At 40.4% G+C, this 18,869-nt stretch overlaps 1 protein-coding gene across 2 annotated transcripts in view; it reads right to left on the reverse strand.

Annotated features, from left to right (window-relative positions):
* The window catches only part of SYNPR (synaptoporin), a 340,637-nt gene that overhangs the window by 163,163 nt on the left and 158,605 nt on the right, over positions 1 to 18,869 (reverse strand). Inside the window, exon 1 of one of the 2 annotated variants that reach the window (XM_003273652.3) lies at positions 8,439 to 8,736. The exons of the other annotated variant lie outside the window; for it this stretch is intronic. Coding sequence (XP_003273700.1) covers positions 8,439 to 8,462 — 24 coding nt within the window. The 5' untranslated portion in view covers positions 8,463 to 8,736. Of the gene's footprint in view, positions 1 to 8,438; positions 8,737 to 18,869 lie in introns of those variants that run through there. 2 annotated transcript variants of the gene reach the window in all.

An 18,869-nucleotide genomic window follows, 5' to 3' on the forward strand; every position in this document is an offset into this window, starting at 1 on the left:
AAACTGATGGGCAAGGTCCAGGTCCTGTCAATCCTTGCCGCCTCTGCCCTGACTCCACAACAAATGGGTAATGGCAAGACTGATGGGGGTAAAGGGGTCCCAAGAAAGTGGAAAGGAAAATTCAGGGGCATTACTAAGATGAGCTAATCATAGGGAATGGCTTTATACATATTGCATTTGGTTTTATTATTGTTATTCTTCAGTGATGATTCTCTGTCCCTGCAATTTATAATAAGGCATAAATCTCCCCTTGAGATGGAATGACCCAGCAAAGCATTTCCAGACTACTTTAAGCCCATCCCATAACTGCAGTGATTTTCCTGTTAGACTGGGGAAATGGTTCCCCTAACCTCAAGCACTCATCGAGGGCATGGAATGAAAACTGATAGCAAAATGGACTTTGACTTACAGAGGAAGAAAATAATAATGCTATTGTCCAGGCCTGCACTGTTTCAACAGTACTTTCCTATTTCATCTATGACAGCAATCCTCTTCATAACTCTGGGAAGGTACTCATTATTACTCATAATGGAACTCATTATTTCCATTTTACAGATGAAGATACCAAGGCCCCAAGATGGTAGATAATTGTCTAAAGCCATGCATACCCCTATGTCGCAGAGCCGGGATTTGGACCTATTTTCTCTCTTTGCAAGTTTGAGTGCTCTGAGGCAATGCAGGTAGAAGATAGTTTTCTTTTTGGGAATGCTGCCAGAGCAATATACTTGAAAGGCCTTTTATCTTGGCAAATGTGCCAAGGGTCTCGGTAATTACAGATACCTTTTAATAGCTCATCAAAAGATCAAGGATATGGGCCCACAAACAGTGTGTGCCCCATCTCCTGGCAAAGCCCTGCATCTATCCAAGCTCAGGAGCATGTGTGACAAGCCGACTGCAAACCACCACCTGCCTTTTATGTGTCTTTCATGTCTACCAGTCTTCTAAGAGCCACCTAGGAGTACATGCTCTGCATCCTGAAATTGGCTAAAGTAATCCCCAAAGATGTTTGGGTATGTCCATTTGAAAAACCAGTAACCTGTCTCAGGTACCTAGACATCTGCTTATAATCCAAAGCACATACATTTCTGATTTGAGCCAGATCTATATGCTGGCCTTCCTCTGTTTAAAATGGTTCTTCAGCTCACTGGGCTGGAAGGACATTGAGCTCTTCTGTTGTCTTCCTTTTGTACCAAATTCACCATAGGGCTTGGGCAATTCAACTCATCTCTTGGGGCTTCAGTTTTCTTACTTAAATAAATTAAGTTTTAATGGTGTACCGTCACCAGCAAGCGATCAGATAGTTTGAAGGTGTTATCTGCTCCCTGCCTGGATGCTGACTCACACACCTGATCCATCGGACTTCAAAACCCACACTCTCTCTACTGTGGTAGGCTGATCTCTAGGGCTTCTTGCAGCTTTTGCAATAATCACTCTACATTCCCTGAACTACTGGGGAGACTCTAAGAATATATGTGGGCAGTCCAAAACCACTCGGCTAATAAATGCTGAGTAAGAAAGCCAAGCCGGTAGACCTCAAATTCCCTAACTACTGCTGTGCTGCCCTTACTGAACTGCTTCAAAAAGAAAAAGTGTGATTTAACTCTGCTTACCTTTTTCCCCATTAAATAGTATAATTGTATAGAAAAACACTGGTTTTTAAGCCAGGACATGTAAGTGTGAATCCAGGTTCTATCCTTTATTAGCTGCAAGAATTTGGGCTTGTAACCATCTAAATGTCCATTTCTTCACCTGTTGAAGGTGATAATATTTTAATATTGTCTTACTAGTTGACTGCTAGAATCAAATGAGATAATGTAAGCTACACAAATATGGTAAAGTGTTATGCAGAGGTAAGGGATAGTAATAGTAAAAGGACTTAGAGATGCCTTACTTTTCTTTGTTGGCAAATGGCACTAGCATATTCGGAGAAAGCAACTTAAAAACCCTAGGGTAAACCATGCAGCAGTGTATCTGAAAGAAAGGAAAGTAGAAACATGTTGGGAGGATTTGGTCAAAGCTGGTGGTAATCACTGCATTTCTTGTCCTGGTTCTCAGCCAGGGGAAATTTGGCAATGTTCGATGGTAATTTTGGTTGTCACGACCTGGGGGTTGGGTGGGGAGATTGCTACTGACACAGTGGGTAGAAGCCAGGGATGCTGCTTAACATCTTATAATACATAAAACAGCCCCCTAACGATAATGAATTATCTGCACCAGAATGTTAATAGTACCAAGTTTGAGAAATCCTGGTCTATTAGAAGTTCTGTGAATTCAGGAACTAGTGTATCTTGTTTATTTCTGTGCCCTAGCATCTAGTAGTGTACTTGGCTGAAAGAGGGTACCCAATATACAAATATATTTATTGAATAGATAGATGAGTGAGTGAATACCCAGAAAAAACCAGATAATGCAAGTTAGATCTATTTCAGATTGCCAGGGAAAATCATAGTTTCTTTAGGCACCTTCCCTGCTTATTCTTTATCTTCTTTACTTTTCTTTCCTGTCAAAGCTTTTTTCCCTTCTTTCCTCTCCCAATACTGTCCAAGAATGAGAATGGACTATCAAATCTGAGAATGCCTAGAAGCAATAAATAATGCTTATAAGACACACACACTGCAAAACCTTTTCCAGCTCCCTGCTTCCTACCACTCCGTTTCAGCAGACAATAATCACATCAGTAAATAAGTGGATTCACTCTTGTTCCTTCACTGAGTGTGAACATATAGGACCAAAAACACATATTTCCTGCAAATGCCTTACTAGAACAGTTCAATTATGCTTTTAAGAAAACACATCCTGGGCCGGGAAATAGAAACTAAGTTTAGGTGAGAAAATGAAAAAATGAAGGCACTTAGTTCTGGGAATGCAGAAATTATATCTGTTTATTCACCATTGTATCTCCCATGCCCAGCATGGTGCCTGGCACATGGTAGGCATCCTTAAATATTTATTAAATAAAAAAATAAGTGAAGTCCGCATCCCAGACTTTTTCTAAAATCTTCCCCCAACTAAAAAAAAAAAAAATGTTTTTCCTCTGCCATTTAATTTCACATGAAGGTAGTTTGAATGTCATAAGTTTTGGAAAATCTTATCCATTTTCCTCCCTCGTGGAGATCTGAAGCCAGATAAAGATGTGTGGGTTCAACATTGAGAAGTGAATGTCAATATGGTGACTTAAGAAGTCCTTGGGGCCAGGCGCGGTGGCTCATGCCTGTAATCCCAGCACTTTGGGAGGCCGAGGCGGGCGGATTACGAGGTCAGGAGATCGAGACCATCCTGGCTAACACAGTGAAACCCCGTCTCTACTAAAAATACAAAAAATTAGCCAGGCGAGGTGGCGGGCGCCTGTAGTCCCAGCTACTCGGGAGGCTGAGGCAGGAGAATGGCGTGAACCCCGGGGGGGCGGAGCCTGCAGTGAGCCGAGATCGCACCACTGCACTCCAGCCTGGGCGACAGCGAGACTCTGTCTCAAAAAAAAAAAAAAAAAAGAAGTCCTTGCAATAATAATTCATATTTGACACATATATTCTGAAAGCCATATTTTACCAGAAATATAATGAGCCCCAAATCTTTGTTATATCTTTGCCAGTAAGTCTACATTGAGACAATGTGTGGTAATTTGGGAGGATTTAAAGATTCTGTAAGGCTGGGAATGATGGCTCAGCACTTTGGGAGGCCGAGGCAGGAGGATCACCTGAGGTCATGAATTCAAGACCAGCTTGGCCAACATGGTGAAACCCCACCTCTACTAATAATACAAAAATTAGCTGAGCATGGTGGCACACGCCTGTAGTCCTAGCTACTCAGGAGGCTGAGGCAGGACAATCACTTGAACCCAGGAGGCTGAGGTTGCAGTGGGCTGAGATTGCACCACTGCACTCCAGCCTGGGAACAGAATGAGACTCCATCTCAAAAATAAATAAATAAATAAATATTCTGTAAGCAAGGCTAAATAAGTCCCCTGGGGAATACCAGTAGAAACCTTTTATGCCCAACACATCTTTTACCCCAAAAGACAATAATGACATGATCATCCACTTAGATTGGCCAACTCAAAGCTCCACGGTAAACTGATTGCCTGTGTTGTGAGTAAGCTTTCTAGAAACTATAACAAAACATGTTTGAAGTTGCCCCTGAACAATTTTCCATTAGTACTTTTGGCTAGAATTTGTGTTAAAAAAAAAAAAGATCACAGTAAAATATATTAATTATGCAGATCCATTAGTCTGCAGAGTGGAGAGACTGAGGTGTTTCCATTTTCTAACCCTGAATCTTTAAACATTTAAAGACACACTGATGACCAAGAGCCTCCTCTAGAAGATTTAGTGCTTCATGTGCTGATTTCAGGCTCAAAATATTCACTGACCTATTTTCTTATACAAGTATGTAACAGGACCACCAGCTCTATTTGTACACCAGCCTAGAATGTTTAACGAAAAATGCAAGATTAGTCCAAAGCTAATTATATGTTTACACCAGCTGCTTTCTCCATACTTAATAGATAATTTTTAAGTGCTTAATGATCAGTATGTTTAAGTACACACATCTGTAGCCAAAGAAAGGGCAGGTTGAAACGTAGGCAAGATGGAGTACAATCCTGAGTACTGTTGATGTGGAATTTAGTCACCCCTCTGAAGAAAGCAGTGTCTTCTAGCTAGGGACTGAAATATGATATACTTTATAAACTTGTCTATAAGATTAGTTTTTAGGGATAGTCTATATTTGATGAACACTGTGGTTGAGCACAATATATTTTATTAAAGTAAAAGTTTTCATTTGATGGCTGTTAGTATATTTAGAACTCTCATAAATGCTGTTGGAAAAAGCGAATTGATTTGAATTTATTTGTCAGTATTGGCTCTAATACCACACTTTCTGATTAAACCACCCAATTATGATTTTTTTTTTTAAGAAAAAGAAAAAGACATGATCCAGAATTGAGGAGTTAACCAAGCTTGCCTCTGACAAAAATGACTATCATTTTGGAAATGTATTTTATTGTGTACTGCACTCTGAACTCTTTTTAACTAACTGGGTGCCTAACCAAGAGTAGCTCAAAAGCTGTTGCTTATCAGACGCAGCAGATCACATCAAGAACTCAATATTGTGTTAACCACTTCAAAACTTGACTCTTAGTTCTTCCAATTTGTGGTGGGTGGTTTTTGTTTGTTTGTTAGCAGTTTTTTGTTTGTTTGTTTTTAAGATCCCTCTGAGTTTTGGTAAATTTAGCAAAGGTGTGAGCTAGGTTCTATCTTCTAGCAACATTTTCGTCACTCATAATCCTTTCTCATAATGCAGCATTTTACAGGCTCACTTTATGACTGGAATGCCCTGCTTCTCATCCAGAAGCTGCCACTTGAGGAGAAATTTCAACCTTATTGATTCTATGTCAGTTGCATTTTCCCCCTATAAGATCCATCTGAATCTTATTGGCTCAAGTGGATTTAAAATGGGGAGCTCAGTGCTCAGGTGCAAAGGAATGCATTTGGGGACTCTGAATTTTGACTTTGTCATGCTTCTCAGCATGCTTATTGGCAGCTGTGCTCCTTTTTAAATTACCCAGGTGAGATAGACACTTTGCAATATTCAACTTGAAGTGCTACCTCAGCCCTTTCCAGCTAGCCAAAGAATAGAAATTAAAAACAAAAAAATCATGGTGGGAGTGAGTAAAGGGAAGGTGAGAATTTTGTAAAGCTCTCCAAAAATGATTCCGTTGGAATTGCTTTTTATATTTTGCACCAATGACGAACCAGCTGCCTTGAGATATTGATATTTCTAAGCTATCATCGCATCTTTATTTTGACTTTATGTCCAAAAGACTTAAGGTCAAAGGAATTGATTTACTTTGATCAATTAAAAGATCTACCTGGATTTATCCACTTCTGCATAAATTTTACCGTAGGTGGGCTCATTTTGTCACACTCACATCTTTGTATCTGCTAAAATTGAGTGGAAATAAAGCACATATTCTTCAGTTTCAAAGACATACTTAGCTTGGAGTCATAAAGACATAGTCTGAGAAGAAGGAGACTACCTTGTATCAGAACGGGGGAAAAGTAAGATGTTTAACTGTAGGTCCCTGGAAATCATTTCAGTCTAGGCGTTTGTTGTAGATTGTACCAATGACAGACAGGAGGGAGGAAGAGTAGGACTGTGGAATGAGTCTACCTGGTTCCGAGACTCATCCCCATCACTGTGTTTCCTCAAGTAAGTTACATACTTGTCCTTTGTCTCCATTTTCTCATCTGTAAAATGGGGAAGTACTGTCATGGCCCTCATAGAGTGCTTGTCAAGATTAAAGGAGATATGCCATGTAAAATGCTTAGCACAGTGCCCGGCATATAGGATGTACTTACTAAATGGAAATGACTCTTGCGTTCTTCATTATGCTAAAAAGAAGAGAGGAGCTCATTGTGAAATTTTAAAAATCCCTTTATTGTTTTCCCCCAAACGACAAAAGTCTTTAATCCTTGGAAGACATTACGACAGATTTTCTGGTTATGATATTATGGACCTTTCAGAAGTGATACTTGTAAAAACTGTGCACATTGGCTCTAACTCAAACTAATGATCTCGACCTTTTAAAGATACAGATGCCTTGTTGTTCTTCCAGTGTGGGCCTGAGTATGCTTGGAGCCCTAACACTTCTGTAAACTTGGAGACTGGAGGAAAAGGCGTAACTGCCACCCCAAGTTTCTTAATTTATATTGCTGAATAGCTTCAGATGATTATAAGCTCTGTCTATAGCAAATGACTTTACATGCAACCTGTTACAGCCATGAAAAGAGAATGCTTATATAAAATATATTATATAAAATATTAAGGGACGTTGAGGGATTGGATATGTGTGTATTGGGGAGGGGAAGAGGTGATGTTTCGTGCCGGTGAGTTTACTTAGCAGTAATTGGCAACAGCCCAAGGATAAAAGTTTTGTTTTTTTGTTTTTTTTTTCAACAAATTATCTGCTAAGATACACTTCACTCCAGCTAAGGTTTATGTCATCTAAGGCTGATACTAGGCACATGCTTACTGGGACCAGTAACAAGGCAATATAATAACTTGGATGGGTTTGGGGGATTAGTCTATTTTTGAGGCTGAGTTAGATTGATCAAAATTCAGTCTGTTTGTCAAAATGAGTAGCTTCATTGGAGTGTGCACAGGGTGTGTGAGTCGTGGCACGTCCAAACGGGAGTAGATACGAAGGTTAGTGCACTCCGAGACAGGCATTCTGAGCTGTCATAAGACTACTTCAAAATCTGAAAAATTGCTATTCTGAAAAAAATCTATGCCTGTGAGCCCTAGGCCTGCATGATATTCTCAACTTTACTCTCGAAATCTCTGAAAAATGTATATAATCAGACCTCCTCTTGCTTCACATGCCACAGTGCCTTTAACTTTCACCACAAATCTATTCTCCAGCTCATTTCACCATGAAAAAGACTATACAGATCTGTGCATTGTGTAACAAAAAGAGAAGATTAAAGCATCAGTTTGTTTCCATTAAAGCAATTATTTAATCATCTTCTCATCCCTGTCTAGAATAATTATATTTAAAGACTTTTCCCCAGACTTCTGAATTAACAATGAAGAATTCAGACCATCTTTTACTCTCAAACAAAAAGAACGCAGCTAACCAGGTAATGCATTTAAAAATCATTTCTAGCAATGGTGACCGGACAGTCATTTTGCAGTAGTTAAATTTAATAACAGCAACTTTTCTCCTGATTAGCTTCACATATAGAAACACAGGAGCCCGGACTGGGCATCTGACAGATGGTGGCAGAAATACACAGTGCAAAGAAAGACGAAAGAGAAGCAACAGCCACTTGTGATTATAGCTTCTCATGGCATGCTAGGACTTCATTTAGTGATCTGAATACTTTTTCTAAATTCAGTCTTTTTAAAGGTGCGTGCATCCAATCGTAGGGGAAACTCATTCATTCTACATAGTGCTATAAGACCTTATAAAACTAGCACCTTTCAGCACAACATATAATATTTGGTAGCTGTATATGGAGTTTAAGTAATTCTCACTCTGACACTGACGAAGAAACTTTAATTAAAATGGTAAGCAGGTTGCAGCACAATGAATGCATTTAGGATATTAAGCACTCCAAGGAAGGGGGGGTAGGGTAGAATGACATTACATTTTTATAAAGCAAATATAAGTTTGCTTAAATAGTTTCCTTACTATGTTCAAAGAAACCCAGCACATACTTGAACAGCTAAAGTAAGCATTTCAGTATCAACATAGCCTCTTTGGTTTGAACATACAAATTACAAGAAAGCAAAGTCAAGAAAAATAGAGATTATTACTAAAGATTTAAAAACTGATATTTAGAAAGAAAAGTGTACAATCCAAATGTGCCTATGGAGACACATACATGCACACACATATCCCCACAGCCAGCTGTAAATCAAGATAGCTGTAAACTTACCGGAGCAAATATCACCATACACATTTACCAAAGAATTGATAATCCAACTTCCCTCTCCTGAAAGAAAATAGAGGTTGTCTCATACTAAAAATAAAGCTTCTCTGTCCACAGCACCAGCCACTTGTCCCTCTTTTTATGAAGCAAAGGAGGAGAAGAAGAAAATCAATGCAGAGGGAAAGTGAGATGTTATACCAATCAGATAGCAGCTTCAGCCTCATTTGCAGAGAGATGGCAAAACGGTCATATTATTAGATGGTGACAACCCACAGCTGAGTACAGGAACCTGATACTCCCCTCTGGTGAACGCCGCCTGCTTGGTGGGGAGGTGGCTGCCACCATGGTGAGCTCCCACACTTGGCTCTTGGCTCACAACTGGAAGTGCAGGACTGCTTTGCACAAGCAGGCTGCATCACCAACAGAGGCACCGTCTCCCCTTTACTCTGCCAGCCCCCTCCTCCTGCAGGCACAGTGCTTAAAAACAAACTAGGAGATTTTTTTAAAGCCAGAATTTTGTGTTTTAAGGGTATGGGGAAAAATGGTGGTTTTATAAAATCTTATGAATAGATTTGCATAGATTAAGTAAACGTCGATATGTTTGTTAAATAAATTGCCCTCATTTTAATGTAAATGCATAGATATTATGCATAATCCCCATGTGGGAAATTCGTACACTGCCCATAAATAATCATTAAGGTGATGTACTGGAAGACAGGCTTTTAAGGCTCTGGCAACTGTAGAAGGGACAGATTACAACTTGGTTGCTGACTCGTCACAGGAGTGTTACTTAAAGATGTCTCCTGCAAAATCTCAAAATGAAAATGGTTTCAGAGGCTTAAGTGCGATCTGGATCTGCTTTTTTCTTCAAATAAACCTCTGTAGGAAGGAGTTCAGCTCGACTATTTCTCAGGGCCGAAATCACAGCACCTTGAGGCAACGTGTGTTGGGGGCATTTGTATCAAATTCTTGGAGAGGCTGCCACAGGTGGCATGTTCTCACACTGGCATCCGGGACAATTCTTCCCCCAGGCAGATACCACAGCACAGGGAGAGGAAGTCTGTCTGCCTCTCCTTCCTGCCCCCTACTTTGGGTCCCCACTCAGTGCAGGAATGTTGAAATGCACATAGGCTGGCCACATTTTTTGTACATATTAATTTGGAGTCGTCTGAAGTCTTTTTCTGAGGTCCCTCTCTCTGTCTCTCTCTCTCTCACTTTCCTTCCTATCTCTGTCTCTTTGTATCTCTCTCTCTCTCTCCTTCTCTCTCTCTTTCATGCGTGCACACACACACACACACACTCACTATCACTACCATATCATAGCCACCACCGTCATCTCTCTTACTCCCTTTCTTCCTTTTCTTATACACACAGTAACAACTTGGTGGATAGGGGGAGGTTGGGTGACCAAACCAACCAACCAAAAAACCATAATGAGGATTCAGGCAACTTGGGTTCTAGTCCTGGTCTCCCACTTACTAGTCATGTGGCCTGCGTCTAAGCCTTAGTTTCCCCTTTGTAAAATGGCTACACTTATACATCATAGAGCTGTGAGTGGGAAGGCTTGGGGAAGAAATGAACAATGGGCAAGGCAGTGCTTACCTACACTATACACCTGCAAACTGGGCTCAGGGAGTCCAGCTCCCTTTCTCCTCCGTCTCTTTCAATCGGCTCGTTGCCTATGCCTGAGCTTTTGGGGGTGCTTACCAATTCTTCAGACTGTATATGCCCCATGGCCCCTTTGAAATTCTGATAGGAACCTTTTCCTCCCCACTCCCCTGTGGCCACCCCTCACCTGCTTATTGACAAATCTCTGCCCTTCAATGAGAGGAGTTACTCAGGGGAGTAAATTAAGCAAGTGAACACAGCTGAAGCAGGGAAATAAAGGCTTGGAATCACCAGGCATTTCAGTGAGCACTCAGTAAACATTTACAGAATAAATAAATGAAGGATTGACTGAAAGAATAGTGTCCCTGTGCTGAAGGCCACAGTTCCTCCAGGTGGCTGATAAGGGGCAGAGTTAGAGGAGGGTCGAAGAGGCGGCAGTTTCCAGCAATGCACCTGTAGGGTAGAACCATACTTAACTGTTTCTTCATGGAGGCCAGTGAGTAATTCTCATTGGCTCTGAATATTAAGAGCCCCATTGCAAGTAAAAGGAAAAAAGTTCTGTCTTCTACATAATAATAGTGAACATTTCTTGAATATTTACTCCTTGCCGGTGCTATTCTAAGTGGGTGTTTTTGGTATATCGTTTTATTTGAACCTTACAAAACTACGAGTTACAATTTTTATTCCAGAGTATAGGTGAAAAAACCAAGACCCAAAGAGTTAAGTAACTTATCTGAAAGTACACAGTCATACCTGGTAAAGCTAAAATTTGAGCCTAATTCTATGCCATTGTCTAAGCTATTAACCAGTCTGCTTGGGATGCCACACGATGGCACTTATACTTTTATTTATTCAGTGTACAGGGTACGACAAATCCACATTTGGATGCATGGATCCTGCAGTAACTTCTCAGCTGTCCCCATTATGCAGATTTGCACCAGAGATTGGAACTTGCTGGTGTAGAAAGAGCCCAAGAGATCCACGCTCAGGCCCTGCTGGCTTCTGTATGGACTTGGGCACTTTAACATTTGGGAAGATAGGAGGTATGAGGCTCAGTCTTGGGGTTGCTAGCGGTTTGCTCTGTGACCCTGGGTGTGTCCCAGAATTTGTCCACGTCTCTGTTTTTCTCAAGTTTAAATTGAAGGGTTTCTACTGAATTATCTCTAAAGGGCTTTCTGGGTCAACTTTCACTAAATAAGGTTCTAAGACTAACAGGCAGATTCGAATCTGCTGGTTGGGTTAGCTCTTCCTGCCTCATATTTTTTTTCCAGATAGAGCATTAACATTTTCTAAGTCTCCCCTGCTACCACCCTTCGATCACCTCTCTGTGGACCACTGCAACAGGCTCCCTTTAGGTCTCACTGCTTTCACTCTTACCCCTAGAAATCTCTATTACCCATGTTGAGCCATTTGAAGCATAAATTAGATCATATCACTCATTTGAGAAAAGTTCTTAAATAGTTGTCCAGTAAGTTTATAGTAAGTAAAACCCAAACCCTTTCCCATGCCTTTAAAGTGTTATGCAGTCTACCTCTCACCTATCCTTTCATTTTATTTAATTTCAACCCTCTCCTTTCCTACTCTTCAGCCACATTCACCTTCTATGCCTTTGCGCCAGCTCTTCTGTCTGCTTGGAACATACTTTCCTCAGATCTTTTCCTGCCCTCTCTTCCTTTGCCATTCAATTGTTCTACTTTCTGTTTCTTAGAGGGTCTTTCTTCCCCAACCACCTAACTTAAAAACATCTTTCACTTTCTCCAGTAATTCCTCTTTCTAATTTTTGCACTTTATTGCCTGATACCTTCTTGCTTATCTATTTGTTCATTTATTATTGACTATCTCCATGTACTAAGACATCCACAAAAGCAGGAAACTTGTTTGTTTTGCTTAATACCGTATCCTTGGTGTTTCAGAGAGTACCTGCCATATAGTAGGTGTTCAATAAAGACTTGGTGGATAAATGAATGAATGATGAAATCAGTGAATCAGCATGAGAGCAATTTAGGTTTGAGATGGTGATAAAGAAACCTAATTTTTTCAAAGGAGTTTAGCCTTGAAATGCAGAACAGATGAATAAGGGCAATTGATTCATTCATAATAGCAGATATAGATTATTTTTACTTCTTCATTCAAAGAACATTCTGGAAGGGTTGCAAATTTCAGTGTCATATTGATTTAATTGGAAGCCATGTAGAAGACGGTGGAAAGCTCCTTTTGTAAACCATACTGATCAGTTGTGTTTTTTAGAAGCTTGGGTTCCCAGGGTTTTGTTCATCTAGGCCCACATAGAGCAGATGATTTTTTGATACTTGCCCATATATTTGTCATTAGAGAAATAATCTTGTCAGCTAGCCACTTAGACTGTCCTAACCTTCCAATTTCTCAGATAGCTCAGACAGTCGGCTACCACTCTCTATCATAGAATTGGAACTGACAAAAATAAAGCAATATGCCAATGTTTGATAGTTCTTGTTCGAAAAATGATATTCACATTGTTGCTACTGCCTTTAAAATAACATTTATCCATTATTAGATTATCAGAAATAGAAGTACAATGTTTTCTAAGTCAAGTATTTATAGAGAAGGTTAAGTAGATTAAAATAATCTGTGATTCTCTGAAAACCTCATTAGCAATGCTAATTTCTAATATGGTCAGAGCTTCAACTGTGATCTTTCAGTTGAACAATGGCCTTCAGACAACTTCAAAAGAATTTTTTTTCCTCTGAATGGAAAAGCTTCTCTCCCCTTTGGTGGACACACCTTCTGGTAAATGCAACAGTTCCTTTCCCTTATAGCTTCTATTTCTAAACATCTGGCCTCTCAAAAGGGGTCCTTTCAGGCCTGTCTGCTGGCCAGTGGAAGGCCTAGCTTTCTAAGCATTTAGCAAACACAGAGAGGAGAATTCCAGAGCCAGAGGATTTCTTCATTGCAGTGGGAGAAAGGAGGTAATCAAAGATAAGGCTACTTTGGCCATACTAATAAATGACCAAGAGAGTTAGCCAAGCCTCTTCCATTTTGCTTCAGGAGCAATTTCAGCTCTTTCAAGCTATAGCAGTGAGAGCACTTACATCCAATTCACTTATGGAACAACCTTGAAATCTTTAATGGTGCCTTCCTTTCTCTGACTGAGCACAGCTCCTAGCATGGGTAAAATGCAATTTACTGTCATGTGAGCAGGTATATAGAATCAGGGCAGAACTTTCTAGGCCTCTTATCTTTTATTTTCCTTGTAAGAGAAAGTTGTTTTCTCCAACACTCTCTATTCTTTTTCAAATACAAATGGGATAAAATAATATTAATATCACTCGAACATTTATTAGATCATTAGCTTTCCTCAGTAGGCTTCAAGTCTGTCTGAAAGAATTCTACGCTGAAACTGGGAGGTGCAGTAGCTCAGGCATGTGGTCCTGGAGCACAAGGTAGGCAAGGCCGGGAGTTCGAGACCAGCCTAGGCAACATAGCAAGCACTCATCTATATAACAATAAAACATAATTTTATTAAAAAATTTCTACCCTGAAGCTGAAAGTAGAGGGAAAAGTTGTGGATGCAAGAAAAGCTAAGGAATATAGTGGAACAAGAGTGACAAAATTGTGATATTTGGGTGGAAATGTAGTCATGCTTGGGAGATAAAAGGAGAGAAAATGGTAGTTAAAATAGCAGGTAAAAATGTGCAAGACATATTTTCTGAAGACCATGAGTCTAAGCTCTTCAAAGACACAGTATCATACTTATCTCTGTATCCTCAGCCCAAAGCAAAGTGCCCAGCACAGAGTGGCCAAGCAATGGCTATTTGCTGAATGAGGGATAAATAGAATTATTTGGAGACAGAATATATATGGTTAAGCATGCTCCCCTTTAGGCAGACATTGTGCTGGAGAGCTTTTGTTTGTCTCTCTAGAGTCACTCTCCTGCCTAATCTGTGTCCCAGCAGGCTGAACTAATGGACCCCATCAATAAGCTCCCTTTCTTTGAGGTATCCTAATGGGAGGTGCTAATAATAAGAAACACTGCCAGGAAATTAGAGGGTGAGAGGAGACTGGGGTCAGGGTATTTATTCTCTTAGACCCCGATGGGTTCTGAAGTTGGCTATGTTCCTCTAGCGAAAGCCACAGGTGCTGTGAGGTTGCCCTCTCCATCCATACGGCTTCTGTCTCTTTCTTTCTTTCCTTCTTTTTCTTTCTTTCTCTCCCTCCCTCCCTCCCTCCCCTTCCTTCCTCCCTTCCTTCCTTCCTTCCTCCTTCCTTCCTTCCTTCCTTCCTTCCCTCCTTCCCTTTTTCCTTTCTTCTTTCTTTCTCTCTCCCACTCTTCTTTCTCTGTCTCTCCTTCCTTCCTTCCCTTTTCTTTTTTGCTTAAAGCTTGTTTACCTCTTTTCAATTTGCCCCTTCAAAAAACTCCCCTCAATCACTCTGTTTGAGTGTGCCAGCTATTTCCTGCCTGAAACCTGACTAACACAGACAGGTGGATTCTAGTTCCAGCTCTGTATATTACTCCTTATGTGGTGTTGTCACTTGCCCTAGCCGATAAAATTGGGTGCTTGTAAGCGAATGCATACAAGGTGTTAAGTGCATACCAAGCATTTAACATCGAACAGTAATAAGGATGAGAGTGACACCCTTGGCCAGCCTGTTTGTTTGATAGAGATAATACTACATGCTCTTTTATTTTGTCTCTAGAGAAAAGAGCTCTTCATGTTTTAGAAAGAAAAGGGACCAGGCACGGTGGCTCATGCCCGTAATCCCAGCACTCTGGGAAGCCGAGGTGGGCAGATAACTTGAGGTCAGGAGTTTGAGACCAGCCTGGCTAACACGATGAAACCCCATCTCTACTAAAAATACAGAAATTAGCCAGGTGTAGTGGCAGGTGCCTGTAATCCCAGCTACTCAGGAGGCTGAGGCAGGAGAATTGCTTGAACCTGGGAGGCGGAGGTTGCAGTGAGCTGAGATTGTGCCACTGCACTTCAGCCCGGGCAACAGAGCAAGATTCAGTCTCCAAAAGAAAGAAAGGAAAGGAAAAGGAAAAGGAAAGCCCCTACCCTGTTGAGAAAGATTTGACAGTCTTTCCCTGCTGGACTATCAGGGAGTATGGAAACGCCACTGAGGCACATGGCTTGAAGCAAAGAAAGATTTGTTGAAACTACTGGCATTTCTGAGTATTCAGAGTACATGGGTCAATCCACTCAGTCTATTGATCAGGTCCATGAAGAGTTGCTTCTTTTTGATGCTTGCTGGAGGGCTGTCCATGGATTCCTGGATGCCCATCCACAGGCCCTGGATCTCAGGCAATAATTCCAGATCTATTAAGTGCTTTCATTTCTGTCCTAATTAAATATTTCAAGCCAATGGAGAGGATGAGTCCCTTTAGAAACTCCCTAAATATCCCAAAAAGACTTTGACTCAGGAGACAAGGCAACTCAGGTTTTACATATCACAGCTAAAACCATCATTCTCAGCAAACTATTGCAAGGACAAAAAACCAAACACCGCATGTTCTCACTCATAGGTGGGAATTAAACAATGAGAACACATGGACACAGGAAGGGGAACATCACACGCTGGGGCCTGTTGTGGGGGGAGGGGGTAGGGATAGCATTAGGAGATATACCTAATATTAAATAACGAGTTAATGGGTGCAGCACACCAGCATGGCACATGTATATATATGTAACAAACCTGCACGTTGTGCACATGTACCCTAAAACTTAAAGTATAATAATAAAAAAAACTCACCTGGGGGCTCACATCCTCAATAGGAAACAACAATTCTTAAATCCATGAGAAAGTTGTTAATCTTCTAAAGTAAAAGGGCAACCATTTATTCGCCTAAAAATTTCAGTTGTGCAATTGTTTATGGCATATGTGTTATATGCCATACACATGCCATGCGCTGTATCACTCTGTGGATACAGTGGTGAAACAGGTAAACTTGGTCCCTGCTGAAAGGAACTTAGAATCTTTCTGAGTTACTGTGCAAGCCAGGAACTTACGTCCTGGTATATAAATAATGCTCAATACACATTGTTATATGAGTGAATACATAATACTGAATTACTGTGACATATTTCTTAATTATAAAGGTAAGTATATGAACATATTGGCCTAGACTTTCAATGTTCAAAAAGTAAAATACAACCATCAAATATTTTGGTGAAATTTGTGTATATGTGAGAATATAGACGGTACATTCAAATAACCAAATCATCTCAGCCTACAATGTAATTACAGGCATAATATTTAATAGCTTAGTTTTTTAAGCTGAATGCCAGGAATTCTATGGAGATGCTCCAGGGCACACCATGAAGATGGGACGGTGTGCTAGGGGCAGCCAAAGGAACCAGGGTTCCACATCCCTTCTCTGCTTCAACCAGCCCACTCCGCTGTTTTCTCTATATCTCAGGTTTCTGAACAGGATTGCATTTGAACAAAGTGTTTTAGATCTGAAATGAAAAACTGTGGAGAACCACTGACGTAATGGAGAAGTTTGGCAGTTGTGATTTCCTATCATGGACCTAATTCCAATAATGGTGCTAATATTTATTTCTGGGTATTAGCCTAAGCGCTGTTCATGGATTATGCCATTTGATTATCATTGAACCTGATCTACTAGAATCTATTGTTATCACCATTTTACAAACAAAAACGAGAAGGTTTAGTGCGGTTCGGTAAGTTGCCGAAGTCTGCCTAGATAGTAAGTATTTGAACAAAGGCTTGAACCTGGGTTGTCTGTTTCCAAAGCCCAGGTTATAAATCTCCACATTACCCAGTCTTGCGAATGTGCGCAAGTTTAGCGTATACAAGGTGGGAGATGGGCCTTTCCTCTCTGACAGTTGTTTAGAGGTTAAAACAATGTTGTATTTCAGTTGCATAATTTCTGGTGATTATATCTACTCTCCTGGTACAGGGGATTAAAAGTGGTCCCACCATAAACTGCTCAACAGTAGATTCACTCTTTCTGCAGTCTTGCATAGCACGGAATATTACATTGTTCATAGTAGGCACTAAATAAGTCTTTGCTTATTATTAAAGAAGAGAAAATAAATGACTTTTCTGATGCCTATTTTCATAATTCTAGTCAAAAATAGCAGAAATACATCTGTTTGTTTTCCTTCTATTATTTTTTATAACAGGGAGAGCTCTATCAGCGAATTGATGGCTTAGGAGTTTGGCTGTTCCTAACACACATTTCTTAAAGCCTGGTATGGAACCAGTAGACGAATAGTTGTTGCTATGATTAAGGATTAAGACTTTATATCAGAAAGAATCCCCGAGGTCCAGTTTTTACAAGAATCTTGTTGGTAGTGTAATAAGAGTGAAAGAAGAAAAACATGGAAACCATTTTCAATAATCTTGCCCAGTACACTGAGATATGAATAGTAAATTCAATCAAGAGGTACGTGACTTTTTTGCTGATCATTTCCCCATGAAGTGGGGGTGTCATAGCCAACTGCGTGTATTGATGAGACTCTCTTAGCCTTTCCAAACTTCCGTTTCTTCACCTGTAAAATGGGAATAACAGTGCTGACATATATAAATAATACATAGCTGAGGCTGATGGAAATTACAATGACACAAGTGAAATGTATTCTCTCTGCTAAAGCTACAGGCAAGATACATTTCACAATCAAACACTTACAAAATGGCTTTCTGGTTTTTCTTTCCTTTTCAACAAATTGAGTTAAAAAACCCCTGCTAAACCAATATGCCTCCAGAACCCAGACCAAATTACAGCTCTTAATAAAATAAGGCGTGGGTAGGAAAGAGGATGAAAGTCTGTTTCTCCCCATGTAGTTTATGAAACATAGAGTGTATAACATTTGAGTGTTTTCATGGAGCTCCAAAGAGCCTAGTCATGATCTGCTTGATTAGGATTCCATCTGAAAGCATTCTCCCCACTCTGCTCCCAGCTTCTGCCCCTCCAGTCTTAGGAATGTGTGTGGTGATGATGCCCTGCAGCAAAGGAACGGAGTTGGTCTAAAGGGATGTGGGGCATTATTTTAATTGGAGTGCTTATAAAATATTTGTAAAAACCTCTCTCTTTTGATGAGTATGTCTTACGCCCGAGGTGTTTCTGCATCCCTATGGTATGAGGGTAATCCATTTAGCTGGCAAAATTTCTACAATTTTATTAACCAAAAAATCCCTCCTATCTGGGTGAGGCTTCTTATATTTCTAATTTACATCTTCCCAAAGCCTCGGATTCAGGGCTGCAAGGGGAGGTGCTGCAGCCCTGGTATTCCATGGGGCAGTGGTGAAGCCACCATGAAGCAGCTCATGTGAAAGTACTTTGAGAAGCGAAGCGTGCAGTACTAAGTACAGTTATTCTTAGTTTCTGTGTTCAGTGTCCCCTCCATAAATATAAGACAAAACTATCTTTCCTCCAATAGTTGATTATGTATTACTGCAGGCCTGTTTAGAACAGTCCAAAATGCCATGTGAACTGTTCATTCTCACACAGAGAAAAACCAGTTTTCTTTCTTCAGCTGTGCCTCTATTTTTAAAATAGAATGTCTTACCAATGTCTTCCTTAAAATGTTAGTTCCTTCTGACACCATCCCCAAGTCTTTAAATGATACAAATTAAGAGAGTCAGTCTGAAGAACAGGACATTCTGATATTTCCAGAATGTCACTTATCTCGACTCTAGGAGCAACACTTTTCCTCTCATTTTGCTGAAAGTGTAGAGACAAAAACTCCCTGTAAGGGGCTGTAGCGCCACTTGTTCTGACACTAGTTAGAAAAGGAAAGTCAGCCCTAGACCCTGTTCAGAAAAAACTTCCACCCTTTCTGTTATAACACACAATGCTCTGTGATATGGATCCTGGGGAACAAAGCC

Source organism: Nomascus leucogenys, chromosome 21 (assembly GCF_006542625.1).
Source record: "Nomascus leucogenys isolate Asia chromosome 21, Asia_NLE_v1, whole genome shotgun sequence".
Classification (NCBI taxonomy): Eukaryota; Metazoa; Chordata; class Mammalia; order Primates; family Hylobatidae; genus Nomascus; species Nomascus leucogenys.